At 57.9% G+C, this 17,389-nt stretch overlaps 1 protein-coding gene across 1 annotated transcript in view; it reads right to left on the bottom strand.

The window, feature by feature from the left end:
* MYH9 (myosin heavy chain 9) overlaps nt 1–17,389 on the bottom strand; it is a 92,619-nt gene that overhangs the window by 38,142 nt on the left and 37,088 nt on the right. The window contains 2 exon segments of the mRNA XM_053895544.1: nt 3,196–3,289; nt 4,071–4,098. Coding sequence (XP_053751519.1) covers nt 3,196–3,289; nt 4,071–4,098 — 122 coding nt within the window.

Genomic DNA, 17,389 nt, shown 5'->3' with positions numbered 1-17,389 from the left:
GAAGCAGCCATCACCTTCCCAGCAGGCCAGGCAGTAACGGACGCTGGCTGCGGAAAATTCGGCCCTTAATACCTGGGATCTCTCTAGGGGGAAAGAACATCACACAGGGGCCAGGCCAGCTTTTGTATTTATTAGCAAGGCTGGACTCCGGCCAGGATTTTACGGGAACGGCTGCCTGTGAATGATGAAAAGGAAAACTGGAAGTAGCAGGAGCTCCCGGGAGAGTCATGAGGTTCAGCCTTCCAGGCGCACCTGCTGCTGACGAGACCCGTCTGCAGAGCACTGAGCCAGGGGCTGGAAGGGGCTGGAAGGGGCTGGAAGGGGCTGGAAGGGGCCGGGGCAGACTCTCCTGCTCCAGCAGCCCATCCTCGGCCAGGGATTCCCCCCCCCCCCCCCCCACCGCACCCGGGACGCCAGGGAGTCTTGTTTTCACACCACACGGATTAAGTGAAGGAGGGTCAGTGGAGCCACGCTGAGGAGCAGGGAGCAAATCCACTGCACGGGCTGAACATGTGTGCTGGGCACCAGCTGTCACAGGACACTGGGCCCCTGCCCACAGGGCTCGCGCGAGCCTGCGAAGTCAGCGGAGGCAGACCACGGAGTCCAATTTGGAGGAGCGCCGCTCCCCCACCCACTAAGACGCTCCTCGCAGAGCACAGGCCGGGCCACTAGGCTGGCTGGGCCACTCCCGCTCCTGTTTCCGCAGACTGATGGGACCACGGTCCCCACCAGAGCCTGCCGCCTGCCCTGGCTCGGGAGCCTCGCCAAGGTCTCTGTTGTGGGACCACACGTTGCTGCCGTGGCAACGTGGGACCGCTCGGCCAACTAGGGGGCAGCCACTTCAGATTCCGGAGCCGAACTCCGTGCAGACAATGGTGGTGGCTAACCTATGGGTTTTTCCTTATTGACCCATACCCGGGCACGGAAGGGACCTTTATTTCTCAATAAAATCTGCACGTGACCATGACCTTATGAGGTTCTGTCGGTAACATATGCTCTAGGTCTAGAATTAACCCATCCGGTTTCTGAAGGGCTTCACTGGCTGGTGTTTCTGCCAGTGGCCTCCAACTAGTATATAAACAACAGAGGGAGGAAGAGGAAGAACGGCTGAAGATCACGGCTCCCCCCCCCCCGCCCACGCTGTGCCTCGCCAACCGGCAGCCCCGGCCGAAGCCCGGCCCTCCCGTGGGCTTCGTGAAGTCGGGGCGTTCCGGTGGGCAGCCTTGGGAGAAGCATCTGGGTCACTGCGAGGGAGAGCTGTCGCCCAGAGTGTGCCGTGACAGGCTCCAGAATACGAGAGCCATAAACCAAGTTCAAGTGTCTCGTGCCCCAGCTGTGTGTGGAAAATCACTGTACAGCTTTAGGCAAGGAAATCCACTAAACTGTCAGCGGCCTTTACGACTGAGGGCCTGAGCAGCAATCGGAAGCCAGAGGCAACCTATTCAATCTCTCCACTTGGGGACAGAGTGGCCTGTCACACACTGTGACTGGAGACATAGGATGTGACAAGTTTGCTCCCCCTCATCACCCCTCCCTCCAGCAGGCCGTCTCCTCCGAGTGGGGTGCCCAGGGCCTGCCGTCCCCCCTCTGCAGCTGGAGTTCCAGACACAAGCCCCACGCGTCTATGTGCTGACTCTGTAACTGCGGTCCTGTCCCCCATCCTCCAGGGCAGGGACTCCAAGGTCACCCTCCAGAGACCCAGGCACATACTAGACATTCAATAAATAGTTGGGAAATGGATTTTATGGCAAATTCAGAGACGGAAAACCACAGCTAGAGGATTCCTAGCCTCGCGGCTCTGTTTTTGAAATAGGCCTCCTAAAGAGAATGGAAAATGGGGGTTGGAGACAGGGAGCAAGAGAAACTTTATTAGTTTCTAAATATAACTCCTGACGCCCCACGGAAAAAGATTTAGAATGTCTTGAGCAGTCTGGCACATGAAAAGTTACTTTTGGTTCGATTCCAGAAGACTGTACCCATTAGGACATTCAGGACACACCCCGGGTCTGCATGCAACAGACACACACCGCTACTTACTTCCACACGCTGCTCACGGCTCCCCGTGAGCCCCCCGTGGGGCAAGGGGCAGCCACGGAGAGACGGCGCAGTCCCCCCTGATGGCTTGAGGGGACACCACGGGCACTTGGAATTCACAAGGAAGCCTAAGAGTGTGTGCTTAAGAGAAAGGCGAGAGAGCACCACACGGGCATGCTTAGGACTGATCATCCCCAACCCTGGGACACTCCAGTGTGGGGCCTTCCGGGCGCTGCTTCTGACTGGCACAGTGCTGGCAGGTGGCCGGGGGGGGGGAGGGGGGGGGGGAGGGGGGACAGCCATCTCCATCCGGTCCACAGACACCGAGCACGTGGGGCTCCGGGACAGCAGATTCCCATTCCGCCGGACCTCGGTCGGGGTTCTGCACCGGGGCCTTACAGCTGCCGTGGGCACAGGGAGCTCTGGGCACGACCAGAGTTTCCGAGAACGGCTCCGGCGATGGGGCCCGTACCCGCTCTGCGGGGGCTGTCATTTCAGAGTGCACGAGAGGTCACCGCGTGTCACACCCAGCCCCTCCTCCCAAGACAGTCAGTGAGCCGAGCCTACGAGAACAGGTCTAGCCGCAGAAGGTGACAACGGTGTGGAGTGAAAAGCTGCTCAGGAGAAAAGACATAAATCAAGGGCACACGATGGGCAGAACACGCATTCCTGGTGCAGAACGTGCAGTAAACGTGCAAGCTCACCTAGCGAGGACACTGCTGGGTTCGACCATAATCCATCAAGAGGGAGGGGGAGAAAAAGGGAAGTGAGATGACTTTCTAGTTGCCCTTTCTCTCTTCACTGGGGGACCGTCCACCCAGAGGCATTTCAACAGCAGGGTGAAGAGGCGGGGGCTCAAAAGCTGGCCTGCCCGAGAGGCTCCAAGTCTCCGACAACTTGAGAACCGACTTTGGGAATCTCTAATTAGCCGTAAACGCCGGGAGCGCTGCTTCGCAAAACCTGGGGGTCTCCGGTGTCCACAGCCACTCAGAAAGTTAGGAGGCCGGGGGAGAAGTGGGCTGGCTACCACCGGACCCGCTCCCCACACGGCCGAGCTGCCACCTCCCGTGAAAGAGGGTCCGGCCTCTGCTTCGATCCCCCAAACGCTCCGAACTACGAATCGTGAGATGCTCTTCCTCAGGGAGGAAGGCCCGCGCTCACCTGGTCCTTCTTGCTCTTGTGTGAGGAGGCCACGTGAGCCAGGTACTGAATGACTTTCTTGGTGTTCTCGGTCTTGCCGGCTCCAGACTCACCCCTGCCAAGAGAGCCAAGAAAGTTCTCAGGGGGGACGTGGCCAAAGCCTTGAAGCGCAACGCACCCGGGCCACCGCCTCCCGTCCCGCTAGGTGTCAGTGAGGGACCCAACCCCTTGCGGCAGGAGGGGGAACAGGCGAATAAATGCTGCGTTCTGGAATCCTCACTCCGGCTGCTTCCCATGGGCCTCGGGAGGCCCGACAGCAGACCGCCCGGACCCGCTGCCCGGCCTGGTCACCTGGGAGGCTTGCTGTCACAAAGTCTCAGGATCGGCTCTGGGCAGCTGTTGTCTCACGGGCCAAAGGCACTCACACATGTCCCTTCGAAACCACTTGAAGGAATGTTCTGTACCATCAACTCCCCCCACAGTGGGGTTTACTTATCTCCTCGGTAAGTGCCGGGGGCCAGGGCGAGCAGCCCCGGTGTCTGCTTCAAAGCAGGTAAAGAAAGCCACCGTTCAGAGCTAGAAGGAATGTGCTCTGGAGGCACCCACCAGTTCCCAACTGTGCTCTGTGGAGAAGATTCCTGCTTCTCTCTGCTACGGACCTCCCCGCACGGTACGAGGAAGCGGAAGGGGAGTCCACGTCTGGCCCCGAAACCAAGCTTATCTGTGCCACGGGACTGCCGAGCGGCTAACCTGGGGCCTGGAGGCCCATCCCTTGGGGAAAGGGCGGGGGCCCGACTGGGAGCGGACCTCAGCAGCCTGGGTCTCGGCAGGAGTCCGCACAGCGAGGACAACCCAGGGGGTGACACGAGGCCCCGCCACCGGGCAGAAACACTTACGTGCACAGAATGGACTGGTCCTCTCGGTCTGAAACAAAGAAGACATCAGGTTAACTTCTGCCAGATACAAAAGCCTCCCTGTCAGGCTTCTGAAGAGCTGCCCCTTCCCCAGGAGCAGAAGGTCTCGGCCGCTGCCCTTGCGGAAGGCCCCGCACGCCGGCCGGTATCCACCCGCCCGATGCCCCACTCGGACAGGTGCCAGTGTCGCTGGGCGTCTGCCCCTCCCCCCACCACTCCGGGAGCTCAGCCTGCCCACCCCCACCCTCCCCCCCAGGAAACCACCTCCAAGAAAGCCCATCTCCAGAGAGGTCCCCAGGAGTCTGCTGCACCGAGGGCGGAGGGGAGGCCTGCCCTGTTACGCTGACCCTTGGGGCGGGGGCCGTAGAAATAAGGCCCGGCAACATCGGTGAGGCGGCTGGGTGCGGGCCGGGCAGACCAGGCTAGGGCACAGGGCCGCCTCTGCCGTGGGGTGTGTGGGACCTCCGACCCGTGCGCGGGCTCCCGGAGCCCCCGCCTCCTCCCGTGACGGGGAGACGAGCACCCGTGCACGGAGGCAGCAGTGCGGGGTCTGGCACGTGGGAGTGCTCAGCGAGCTGGTTCAAGGGCAGCTCGGAAGGAACGCAAACATGTCAGAATCACAGCTTCTCACCGGCGTCTGGGACAACCTGGGCCTCTAGGCCTGGCCGTCGGGAACTTTCTACGACCGTCCCCAGCTGTGACTCCCTTAGCAAGTAAGGATACACCAGCTCGCGCCCCTTGTGTGCGGGAGGAACAGTACCGACCACGCTTTGAAAGCGAAGTCTGACAGAAATGCTGGAAGGCGTCTGGGCTGACCTGGTTCAGGGCGGGGTGTCCAATCCTAAGCAATGGCTGAGAAGACAAACTCATGTTTTTCCCCTTTTCACCCCACCCTGCGTAATCCCCTCGACTCCCTGAAGTCAAATCCGCTGAATCCGGGACCAGGCTCCTTGCTGATATTTGAGCTGCCGTGAGGTCTGTAAATCCCAAGTCTCGGGTTCCTTATCCATAGAGTAACTATGCTACTAACTCCCTGACAGGATTAGCGTGGAGAACAGAAATAACACATGTAACGGATGGACCGGCACGTCAATAGGACGAGCTCCGCAAATGGCCGCTATCTACTTCCCCACGCGAAGCGGGAGTTCTTAATGAGGAGGAACAGAGGACTGCTAGTCAAGCCCCAGTAGAAGAGCACTGGCTGAGGAGTCTCAGAGGAGGACCGGCCACAATCAGAATTCGTGGTGCTGCACAGAAACCAGCGCTGGTGATCTGGAAGGACACGCTCACTGGCTGCCACTGCCCGGCCAGGGCCCTGCAGGATGGGACAACGGGAAAGTGACTCATGGCTCACTGTGTTCACGGCCTCAGGAGACAGCTTTAGCTGTTCAACACCAACAGACACCGGATCAGCTAGGTCACCTGCCACCTGGCAAGGAGAGCCTCCAACGTGCCCAATCTCGGCGCGTATGCGTTTACACGCGTCTCCAGCCCTTGTCTGTGGGTCGCTCGGGAGGGAAAGAGGACATCCAGACAGAGAGAGGCAAGAATAAGCCTCCCACCCAACACAAACGGCAGCGCCCCCCCCCCCCCCGCAGCCCTCCCTCTGGCCCCCTAGCAAACATCAACAGTGTGGGGGTGCAAGGGAACTCAGCCAGGCACCTCGACCCACACACCCCACACCCTGCTCACCACTGGGCACCTTCTCAGAGCAGCCCCTGGTCTCAACTTTCCCACCAAACGAGGTCCTTCAAGACTGACCTCAAGACCACGCAGCAAGGGCCCAGGGAGCCTCTGCAGGGTCTCCGGAAGACAGAGGGGGCAGGGAGGGAGCAGGGGCTAAGGGCTGGGGAGGACAGGGCAGTCCCCAGCACCCGCCCCCTGAGGACAGCATGGTCACCAGCAAGGTCTGAGCAAACCCGGCTGTAATCCCAGGCCCTGGCGCCCCCACCCCCACCCCCTCACATCCCTGTGGGGCCAGCCCCCACCGCGGACACGTTCAGTCACTGCTCCACAAGTGGGCAAGAATGTACCTGCGCGGGCTGGCAAGTTGTAAGGCAGCAGCGGCCGACGCTACCATAAAAGGAAACATCCCCATCCCTTCCAGAAGGAACCGTTTTCCCAGGGCTGCCCAGGCCCCGTCCCTGGGATGGCTAGAATTCCTCTGATTGTGTGTCAGATGCTGAGCTGCCGAACAACAGGAAGCAGAGCCCACAAACACACACGTGTGCAGACACACAGCCGCGCAGAGCCGCGGACAGGCTGCGTGCGGGCCCATGCGCTCGCGAGCACATGCACACCCACGTCCGTGGACACACAGTGTCCGTGGACACACAGGTACGGACGCGGGTGCGCGTGAACACGAACGCAGACGCGCACACGGGTGGCACGCACAGAGGCCTGAACACGCTTCAATTCCCGATTCTGGACCCAAACGCTAGGCAGCCTCCATGCACTTCACCGCCTCCAGGCCTTCCTCTCCTGACCCTTCACCCCCAATCCCTGAAGCACCACTGTCAACACGGCCTGCAAGGACACACTCCGATGCTCTCATTTTATAAAGAGGTCTGGATTCGCTTTGCCAGAATACTCTTTTGGGCAAACGCTTTTGCAAAGAAAAACTGATGGAGGCCTCTCTCGTCTCCTCAGCTCTGGTCTCTACCCCGTGGGGCCCCAAACCCACCTGCCTGCAGTGAAAGGACACCATGGCCCCGTAAGTCTGGAAAGGTCTTTTCAGTTCCTACAGTGGGTTTGGGTCTGTTATCTTGCGGCCTCACAGGAGGAGGCAGGGGACAAGGCGGGCACTGTCCCTGGTTTACGTGTGTTTCTTCTCATAGTGCTTCTGGATTTGTTCCTCAGCTCGGAAGCTCTTCTGGGTACGGGGATGGTTAGAATTCTCAGCAACCAGGAAGCTCTCTGCCTGACTCAGTTTACTCGGCCAGACCTCCCGTGCATTCCAGCGGGGTCCCTCCTTAACACCCACTCCGTAAGACCTTCCCCACAGGGTAACCTCGTGGCACACAGACACTCCAGAATTCAGGCTGCTGTGTTTTTGTGTGACTGTTTATTTATTTTTGAGAGAGAGAGAGAAAGAGAGAGAGAGAGAGAGAGAGAGAGAGAGAGAGATTGAGAGACAGAGCACGAGCAAGGAAGGGGCAGAGAGGGAGGGAGGCACAGAATCCAAAGCAGGCTCCAGGCTCTGAGCAGTCAGCACAGAGCCCGACACGGGGCTCGAACTCACAGACCGTGAGATCATGACCTGAACCGAAGTCTGACGCTTAACCAACTGAGCCACCCAGGCACCCTCAGGCCGCTCTGCTGTGATTGAAGTCCTTATTTGGGCCTATAGGGACTGAAGGCTTATTTGAAAACACCCTTCCTTCTGCCACACCAGGAGGAGGCAGGCAGACAGAAAGACGACAGGAACCCTATTGCCCAGAACCAGGCGAGTGCACCCATCAGAGGCAATCCAGTTCTGAGAAACAGGTTTCCTGCCGGGATGAAGGCATCAGCCTGACTGTGGCCCCTAACCTCTCCTGCCCAGCCCCTAACTTGGTGGGGGCTGGGTAGAGATGGGATTATAAAACGTCTCTCTAGTGGTTTTCAACTCTTTAAGAGCAACTTTCTCTCAGATAAACTCTTGAATTTCCAACTTGAAGAACAGGAGATAAACACCAGAGCTGCCTTGGTGGTAGAGACAGGGCTCCTTAGAGCACACTTAGACAACCACTACCTGTGTGTCTGGAGCACTGACAGAAGAGAGAGGACAGCGTTCTGATTTCCACTCTGTACTCTCCCTAGAGATGCCTGGCCCCTTGACCTCTCGGAATCGGAGGCCAGGGCCTCACCAGCAGGGCTGCTCTAAGGACTGAATGACATGGGTGCCTGAAGCACGTGGTACAGCACAGATGCCTGGAAACGTTGTCCTTAATAACCTCAGGCCCTTTGCACCTCCCCTGTGCACCCTCCACAGAACAACCACAAAAAAGGTTTTAAGCTACATGTTCACTGATGAGGCCATTCCCTTTCCTGATTTTATTTGAAACCCAAAATGCCCTGAGGCCTTTCAGAGCTGATACAGGCCTCCAGCCCGGGACAGGTGTTTCCAGCCGGCTCAGGAGGCCCAGCTCAGGTGGGAGGAGGGGAAACCTGACCGCAGGTATTTCACCCCAGGTACAGACTTCTGCTAGGGGCTTTATCGCTCACTTCCTCACTGAGAGGAGCTGCGATTCTTGTCCATAAAAGGCCACAAGGCTCGCAGAGTGGTGACATCAGCCCCGACAGGAAGTACACAAGGAAGAGAACGGGCCTGCTTCACCAACAGCCGCTGCCGGGACTGACTCATCAAACGCTCACTGAGCTAAGGGCTCCCGAGGGCCGGTTGCTCTCGGGGGGCACACCTGAGGAACGCCCTGCCCTCGGGACCCGTCTTCAGATCAACCAGGCTTCTTGAGCAGTGGAGATGGACCAAGAAAAAGGAAAACGAAGGGCAGTCCCAGGTCGGGTGCACACCAGTGTGGGGCGACCCGTGACAAGCAGGCCTAAACTTTCCCCCACCGAGGCATGTGCCTGTCACGAAAACGGCAGACAGACCCCAGGGTGGCTCACGGTGTGAACCCTGCAGAGTGTCGCCCGGGAACAAGGCACAAAGGCCCGCACTCCGGAGCCGGTTCTCTCAAGAGCCCCGTGGAGTGTCGGGCTCTTGTGGGCCACAGGGCAAAGCTTTCGCCAAGTATGAAACGTGGAGACACCTGTGGGTTCAGGCTCAGAACTTGGGGGCTGGGAAGGCCCCGGGGAACATCTGGCTCAAACAAGTCCGTTCAGAGGGCAGGACACCGAGTCCCGGAAACTCTCCTACGTTGTCAAAGGCACGCAAGCTGGGCCACGAAGCCGGGCCTCCGGGAGTCTGGTTCTTCCCTGTGGACGCTTCCTAACAGGGCAGGCCGCTCGGCCACCAGCAACGCTGCAGAGCAGGAGCCGTCTGCTTTCTCAGGAAGGGTTCCGGGGGCCTTACAGACCCACCTGGTACTTTCTCCAAAGCCAGACCCATTCACCCGGGTTGCAGGTGCTTGGGAGGCAAGGAGAGAGGTGAGAGAGGCAGAATGATGCTCCACGTCGACACGGGCGGCAGGCCGATGCTAAGCCTCAGGCCCCGTGTGTCGTGGAGCCTCTGGCAGACCGCCCGCCTCGCCGTCCACAGCCAGGGACTCCCAAGCACGCAGCATGGTAGGTGCCAACGGTCTCGCCAAGGCACGCGGGTAGGTCCAGACCAGGAAGATGCCAGTCAGCAGCAACCGCGGCCAGAAAGCAGCTGGCTGTGGCCCAGTGTCTCCACCCACACACTCCCCCAGGCGCGGCTGTGGCCGAACCCCCGCCAAGTAGGCCCAGGTCTGTCGTTGCGGGAGGCCAAGAACGGGCGCCTCCCCCATCAGGCACCTTTGATAATTAGAAAGAAGCCCCAGGGACCGCACTTAACGTTCACCATGGTAGAGGGCAGGCCAGGCCCCAAACAAGTCCTCTTTCGGCCGAAAGGCACCTAGCTGCTCACACCGGTGACTCCCGGGGCGCGGGCAGACCTGCCAGAAGCCACCGCTGGTCGCTGGGACACCTCGTCCCTGGGCGGGGCTGGGAGTGTGGGGCGGCTGCTGAGACAGCCCTGGCAGGTCTGTCAGGGTGGAGGGAAATTCGAACGTCACACGTGAGTGCCGACATCTCACAGCAAATGCCACCTGGACGCTCAGAGAGACCGTGTCCCAAACGCTGGAAGGCCAGCCTGCCTTGCTCTTAAACAACGTTCCCCTCAGGGCAAAGGAGAGACAGGCAGGGGGGCTGGGCTAGGCCCACTAGAGCCCCAGGTCACAGCTCCACTGTCCAGGAGGGACGAAGGGAAGCATGGGAGGGAAGGACAGTGGGGCACCAGGAATGAGAGGGACTTGGCCAGACAAAGCTCAGGACCTACTTGGCCCCACATCAGAGCACAAACAGGCCTGGCTTTTAGAAATGCCCCCGTGATGAGTGTCGTCAGGCTTGGCGGAGGACAGCAGGAACTCGGGTGCCGGGAGGCGAGCGGTTATAACACGTGGAGCTGCGTCCCGAAGAAGCCAGTGGCCCCGGTCGCCTTGAGAAGGGGCCATCAAACGAAATGAAAGGCATGTTGGTAACTGTTAGGCCAGAATTTGCTCCTGGGGCATGGCCTCTGTCCTTGGCTTTCAGCTTAGCGTGTCTGTGGACCAGCAAAGGGTGGGGACCGGATCTTCATCGAGTCCCCAAGTCTGGCTGGAATGACGGCCTCAGCCCCGGCCAGAGCTGCCTGTTGGCCAAAAGAACATCAAGGGTCCTCAGAGTTCGTGGCAAAGGTGGCCACCGGGCCAACAGCCTTGGTCAAGACCAAAGGAGTTTGACAGAAGCCAGTTAGAGAATCCTGACTTTCACGCCGGCACACTTTCAGCTCTCTTACTCTTTAGTTTTAGAGACTTCGTCTTGTTCTCATCGGACAGCTTCATTCCTGAAATCAGGCAGGGGAAGGAAAGCAACCCATTCCTCTGAACACACGGACGATCAGTCCTGACCTATTGGAACACAACTCTGCTGGAGTCTGGGCCAGAACTGGACAGAATAGGAAATAAGGCCGGTAAGCGGCATTCACAGGCCGAGAGGAGGGGCGTGTCCAGGGAGGCTAAAAGCACAAAGCTCCTGGGCCATTACAGACTTTGCAGGTGCCTTCTGGTTGTTTGTCCGTGGGCTGGAGAGGGGTAGTGACGGATACACTGAGCCACGCTTTGGACCACCCCCAAAATTTCAGGTTCCCAGAGGGCACCTCCTTCTCGCCTCCCACTGCAGATGGCCCAGAGCAAACCCCAGCAGACCCACTGGGTTGGATTCAAAGCCAAACAAAAAAGCCTAAATAAAGCCGAATCCTTGAAAAGGATCCACGAACCGCAGATTCCTCTTCTAGAAAGAACATTTTACAGAAATGGGATGGATAGGCACGACCACATTATAATTAAGCAGCCTCACTCTGAGGACCGGGCTCTCCTACTGGGGGACCCGACCAAGCAGCCTCCTGCGAGGGGCTGTAGGACAGCACCTCACCCCCACCCCGTCCAGGCTCGGGTGGACCCGGGGTCGCTTGTCACAGCACGCCCCACCCCCGGGGTCCCCACCTTATGTCAACAGAGGATCCCTTTCAGCGCTGCTCAAAAGAGCCACCTCTGAGTGCACGTTTTCCTGAAGCCCCGCCGAAGCCATGTCGACCCGCGGGCCTCCGGCTGCCCGCTGGGGGCCGCGGACAAGACGGGCCAAGTCGGAGACCGCATCTGCCCGCGCATGCCTGTGTGCTCTGCGGCCGCTGCTGGGAAGGTGGCTTTGACGAGTCACTTCCTATGCACACTGCTACCAGAGCCTGAACTCTCCCGAGTTGCTCTCGGAGAAGATTAAGAAGCCTGCCCTGGAGCGAGCATTTGGCGATCACCTCCGTTAAGCGAGTGGGAGCGTGGAGGGAAAGAATGCAGGACGTGGAGGGCAGAGACGGTGAAGTCAAAAACTGATTGCAGGCCAGGCCCCTTGTCTCATCCCCGCAAAACCCCCCGCCACGTACGTTTCCGTTGAGCCAAGAGGCAGACAAGAGGAGGAAGGCTCAGCGAGAGCGGTCCCCCATCAGTCAGGAACCCAAATCGAGGGCAACCCCAGCCACTCTTCTCCACACCACACCTCTGGCTCACAAGACAAGTTCCTCCTAAAGCTGAGGCTGCTGGCGTGGGTGACCTATGCCGCGTCTTGTGTCAAAGCCGCTCCCACCAGCCCCGCAGCCCTAAGGCGAGGCGAGGCTCCCTGCTCTGTGCTAGGCTCTCTCCCTCCTCCTCAAGTTCATTCACCTGCCTCTCGGGACCTCTTCCAGGTGGGCCCAAGTCTGGTGCACAGAGACCACCTGCGGGCAGGGGGCACGCCCCGTGGGGAAGGCAACCACACGTGGGCACTCGGGGCCTGGCCCCAGACCTCCCTGCGACTGGCGGGGGCCTCTGCGTGCACGGTAGTGCTTCTCTGGCAAGGCCTGAGCCCCCTGGCCGGCACGTTCCTGCTTAAGTGGAGTCATCCCATCTGTGGTTTCCTCGGCCGCCTGTCCTGGTGCGTGTGTTCACGGTCATGTTTCCCCGTCCCCGGGAAGCACTTCCCCAGCGCCTCCCCCCGCTTGGCGCTTTTTTCCCTCAGAAAGGCCTCGGAGAGCAGAGAGTTCAACAGCAGCAGTTGGCAGAGAGAGTGTGGAGAAGGAACGAGGGCCTCCAGCCAGCCAGACACACAGAAGTCCTCCAAATGCCAGCCAGAGAGCGAGGGGCAACGGTGCCCCTGGGGGACAGGCACCGGGACGGGGGGACGGAATCAGGAGGCCCTGGTCTCTGGCGCTGACTGGACAAGTCAGTTAGCATTCATCTCTGGGCCTGTCCCTTCACCGGTGAATTACAGGGATCACACTCACATACGAAGACAGCGCTAGAATTCCACCCCTGGGTCAGCCCGGAGGTCAGTCTGCCGCCGAGGGCGCTCGGACACCCGCTGGACACTCTGAGCAGCTGCTGGGGGACCAGCCGCTTCTCCGGGCAGCTTCTGCTGAGACGCAGAGGTGGGATTAGCCCAGAGCAAAGGGTTAAATAGTTCTCAGATTAGTTTAGGCCTGGAATGAAAGCAGACCCCGCTGCCACTCCCCCAGACACGCTGGGAGCTCATTAAAATACCATGAAGTCACCGAAAGCGAACCGGACCTGGCATTCTACCTAATCGGCACAGGAGAGGTTTTCTGCTTTCGCTGGGGAGAGAGCTGCGCTCAAGTCAGATTCTTTCACTGGTCGGTTCTCCCCTAAGAACACGCACACAGCCTGACCCCCAGAGGGAGAGCCCGGGGTGCCATTTCCCAACCCCATGGCGCCTTCAACAGGCCGCGTGCCGCTCCTGCCCCGGGACGTGCCCTCATGCCCCACAGCGCTATCCCCTGCCCGGCAAGGGGCTCACGCTCTCCTCCAGCGGCCCTTTACGGAACCCCGAGGACCAAGGACCGGCTCAATCCCTGAGGCAGGAAGAACCCATTCATGGCCACGGCAACATATTAACCAAGCAGAAAAGAAGCCAGGGTTGGGAGGGTGAACCGACCGAGTCACCGCAACTTTAATTAAACCCAAGGTCGAGGCTTAAAACAAACAGAACTGCCGGGCACGTCTGGGCTACAGTGTAACCACTTGTTGACGCACACCTGCCAGCCTTTCCACAGGAGCCGGCCTCCCCGGTCCCTCCCCGACCACCCCAGGCCTGGGTGGCCACACCTTCCCCTGAACTCCCAGGACACCTGCTGCAGCCGCGCAATCGACACGGTGGCAGCTTGTCTTCTTCTACAGCCACGGCCCCAGATGTCTGCGTACAAACACGTCCCATCCCTCCGCCTGGACTGCCAGGGTCTCCAGTGCCAGAGTAATGCACTAAACCTCTTGGTATTCCGGCACTTTCCACCTCCTCTCTCCACAGACTGATCCAGGGTGCCAAAGGCTGCCATGCCCCATCCTGTGCCCACGGCAGACAGCACTAATCTATCCCAGCAGCATCCCTTGGCATTGAGTCTTGGATCCTTGGCAAGGCGGAGGCACTACTGATCCATGGAAGCCGACACTCAATAAAACCACTCTGCAGTGCTCAGTCCGGTGGTTCCCAAGTGCAGGCAGTTTTGCCCCCCAGGGAACATCTAGTAGCAAAGTCTGGGGACGTTTCTGGTTGTCACAATGGAGAGGGAGGGTGCCGCTGGCATTTAGTACAAAGGGGCCAGGTTGCTGCTAGACATCTACAATGCACAGAACAAGCCCCTTACCCCCAGCAGAGAATTATCCGGCCCCAAAGTCAAGAGTTGCCAAGTTTGAGAAGCCCTGGCTCACTCTGACAAATAGGTAGGGTGACCATAGGATTTATCACCCAAACTGGGCTGCTCTTGAAAGTGAAAATGGACACCACTAATATTAACTGCGGGACAAGAGGCATACGTTAGGACTGAGGCAAACCAGAGCGTTTAAGAGATGAAAGGCAGGGAGGTCCCGGGAACAGGCAAAGAGCTCATCTCATAAAAGTCCCCAGACAAAGCCGCCAACTACCCTATTTGGCAGAATAAATGCTAGTATGTCATAAGCCACAGGCAGCTCAGGGAGGAAACCTTTTTCGAGTTCCTGTTTAGGGAAAAAGCAGAAAAGGAACTATCCGGCTGTGCCCTTTAAGAGGTGAGTAGCAGAGAACAACCCTGTTTTCCCCCAAGGCCAGTGCCAAGGAGCTCATCTCAGAGCCCGCTGACCCCGAGGTACCACTGTCCATAATTAAGTCCTGTTAAGTAACTTCCTCTCTGCTCCAAGAACAAGAGACCTGTGGCTAACTGCTTGGCAGGTCAGCTGTGCCCAGCGAGAAGGGACTCGGAAATATTCTCAGTCGGTCACCGTGGGGGCTCAGGGCTGCAGCAACTCCAGCATCATGCAGGAGGTGAGGGAAAACCTCTCAGACGGAGGGTTAGAAATTACGTGGGCCCTGAACTCCCACAGATCGTTAAAAAGAAGCACCAAGGCCCCTGTCTTCCTGGGCCCGCAGTGGATTGGCATCCCTGGTCTCCAAAGGATGAAACGCACACCCACTTGCTCTCGTAATTTGGGAAGCCCCTCGCTTCCTATCAAGACCATTCCGTTAGGGCCAAAGCTTCCCGGTCAACATGAAGGAAAGCTCCAGCCTTCTGGATATCCCTTTCCATTTTTCAATTATCTCCAACCTATGGAGCTGACTTGTGCTCCTCAAATTTTTTTTATTGCTGGATAAAAATTGGGCAAATCTCTTTAGGAAGGAGTCTTGCGTGCAAGACATGGGAAGAAAGGCTGGGAGTCCAGTTCTAAGGACCCCCAGCTGCTGGTGCCATGTTCCACATCATGACATCGCCCTTGCCACAATGGCTTGCCCGAAAGTAAAGGAAGGCCACGTGCTAGAAAACCGTTCAAATCCAGGATCCGAGTGTGGGAATGTGCCCTAATTCAGCAACGCAGAGCTCAGGAAGACTCTGGGGTGAACTTGCACTGGGCCAATTAAGACAGCTAGGAGAAAACTGACTCATAACCTCTAGAGACACAGACTCAGGCTCTTCTGGAATCTCACAGAATGTTCTCCCACCAGACTGCTTTAGTTAGCACTTTAAAACAGACATCCCACTTTAAAAGTAATGGGCTGGTTTCCCCAAGAAATTTTCATCGATGTAAACATAAGCCAAAGGCTAGGCCAAACTCGTACATGCTGCAGAATTCATTGAGCTTGGCAACGAAATGCCTTCCCCACAACAACTATGTGTACGACACGAGACAGACCCGCGGGCTGCCCCTTCAAACCACTATGCCACAGATAAAGCTGCTAATACAGCAAGGTTCTCTATCACCACTGCCCAGCTTCGTGGCCAAGTTTAAAGGAAACAAGCAGGCGCGTGTATTCGGATTTGGAAAAGCACTATCAGTATGAGGTTTGGGAATACAGCCCGGCCTGGAAGTTGGGCTTGACTCAGAATGACATTGACATGCCGCCATAGGCCAAGCACCTGGCTAAGCTCGAGAATATAAAGGCAACATGGGCCCTGTCTGTGTCTAGGAGGGAAAAACAAGTCTGTGAGCACCGAAGTCAAATGAAGTATCACCAAATCTATTCCAGACATCCTCCCTGGAGGGCAGGAATGCCTCAGTCTGGTCTTTCACAAGGGAGTAGGGACTTGCCAGGCACTACAGGCAGCTGGCACGGGCCAGGCAGCCTGAAGCAGAAAGGCCTGGTAGAGAAACAGATGAGGTCCCCGTAGCAGGAAAGCCAGAGGCAGTGGAAAGCCGATGACAAAGGGCACTGCATGCTGCTGGCGGGTTGCAGAGTTACCTCTGGGGCCACGGAGGAGCCTTTTCGAGATTTTTGAAGATTTTGAATCAGGGGGTCTGATCAGATTTGCATTCTAGAAAGATGACCCTCTGTCAAAGGCAGAGGGAGGGCTCTATTAAGAGTGAAGGTTAAGAGGTCACAGCAACAGTGCAGGCAAAACCCTGCAGAGGCCATAACTGAGGTCAGGGCCAAGGGATGAAAGAGGGGAAAGGGGGCCGTAAATATGAAGAGATAAAACCCATAGAAAGTGCTAATGGACTTGAGAAAAGGAGGGAGAAAGAGAGAGAGGAGAGCAGAGGAACCACTGGGCCCGGGTGGCTGGGTAGACGGAGAAATGGCAGCCAGGGGCAAAGGGCCAGCATCAATCAGGCGACGGTCCCGATCCTCCCCCAGAATGTGCCGGTCAAGGCGCTCAACTGGATGGGTCCGTCATCCAGAGGAACAGCTGAGCAAGCGGTGAGACCGTGAGGAACACGGATGCGCGGAGGGGTGGCCAGAGATCAGGAGAAGCAGAGAGAGGGTCACACAGGAAGGAAGGGCTGTCACAAGGGGCGGTCAAGATTGTCCAACACTGGGGAGAGGTTAGGTAAGATGAGAACACGCGAGAGCTGTGGAAACAGCAACACAGGGAGGGTAACCTTTGTCAGAGTGGAGAAGTGCTGGGGCCAGCGGGGTGTGGTACTTCCTCTCTCAAGTTCCAGTGTGAGAAGACAGAGAGTGGACACAAGCTGGGGGGCGGGTGCAGAATCCAAGAGAGATTTAGTGCTTGTTTCTTAAAGATAAGCAAAACTTAAGGGGCACCTGGGTAGCTCGGTCAGTTAAGCGTCCAACTCTGGGCTTTGGCTCAGGTCATGATCTCACAGTTCGTGAGTTCGAGCCCCGCGTCGGGCTCCGTGCTGTCAGCACAGAGCCTGCTGGGGATTCTCTCTCTCCCTCTCTCTCTGCCCCTTCCCTGCTCATGCTTCCTCTCTCTCCCTGTCAAAATAAATAAATAAACTTTAAAAAAAAAGAAAAGAAAAGAAAAACTCAAGTGCGTTTCCAGATTGTGAGGAAGCAACAAGAGAAAAGACATGAAAAACGAGGAGGAAAAAGGAGTACCTGGTAGAAGGGACCTGTAAGTGAGGAGACTGGCACAGAGGGTCTTGACAAGAATGAGAAATTGCGGTAACTAGGAACTCTATTTTTAGAGCTTCTAGAAGGTTCTCTCAACATATAAACATGCCCTTTGATAGCCACTGGCCTCGGCTCTCACACTGGCTCAGAGACCTCCATGATGCACTGCGCCATCACCAACGCCAATCCAGGCCCTAAATCCCTGTGACCGTGAATGTGGATGAGCACCTGCAAGGGTGTCCACGAGGCTGCACGTGAAGACTGAGCCACAGGGAAGG

The sequence above is a fragment of the Panthera pardus genome, unplaced genomic scaffold (assembly GCF_024362965.1).
Source record: "Panthera pardus isolate Hobbes unplaced genomic scaffold, ASM2436296v1 HiC_scaffold_6, whole genome shotgun sequence".
NCBI lineage: Eukaryota > Metazoa > Chordata > Mammalia > Carnivora > Felidae > Panthera > Panthera pardus.
The sequence above is the reverse complement of the archived record's forward strand: the minus strand, read 5'-3'. Positions and strand labels throughout refer to the sequence as shown.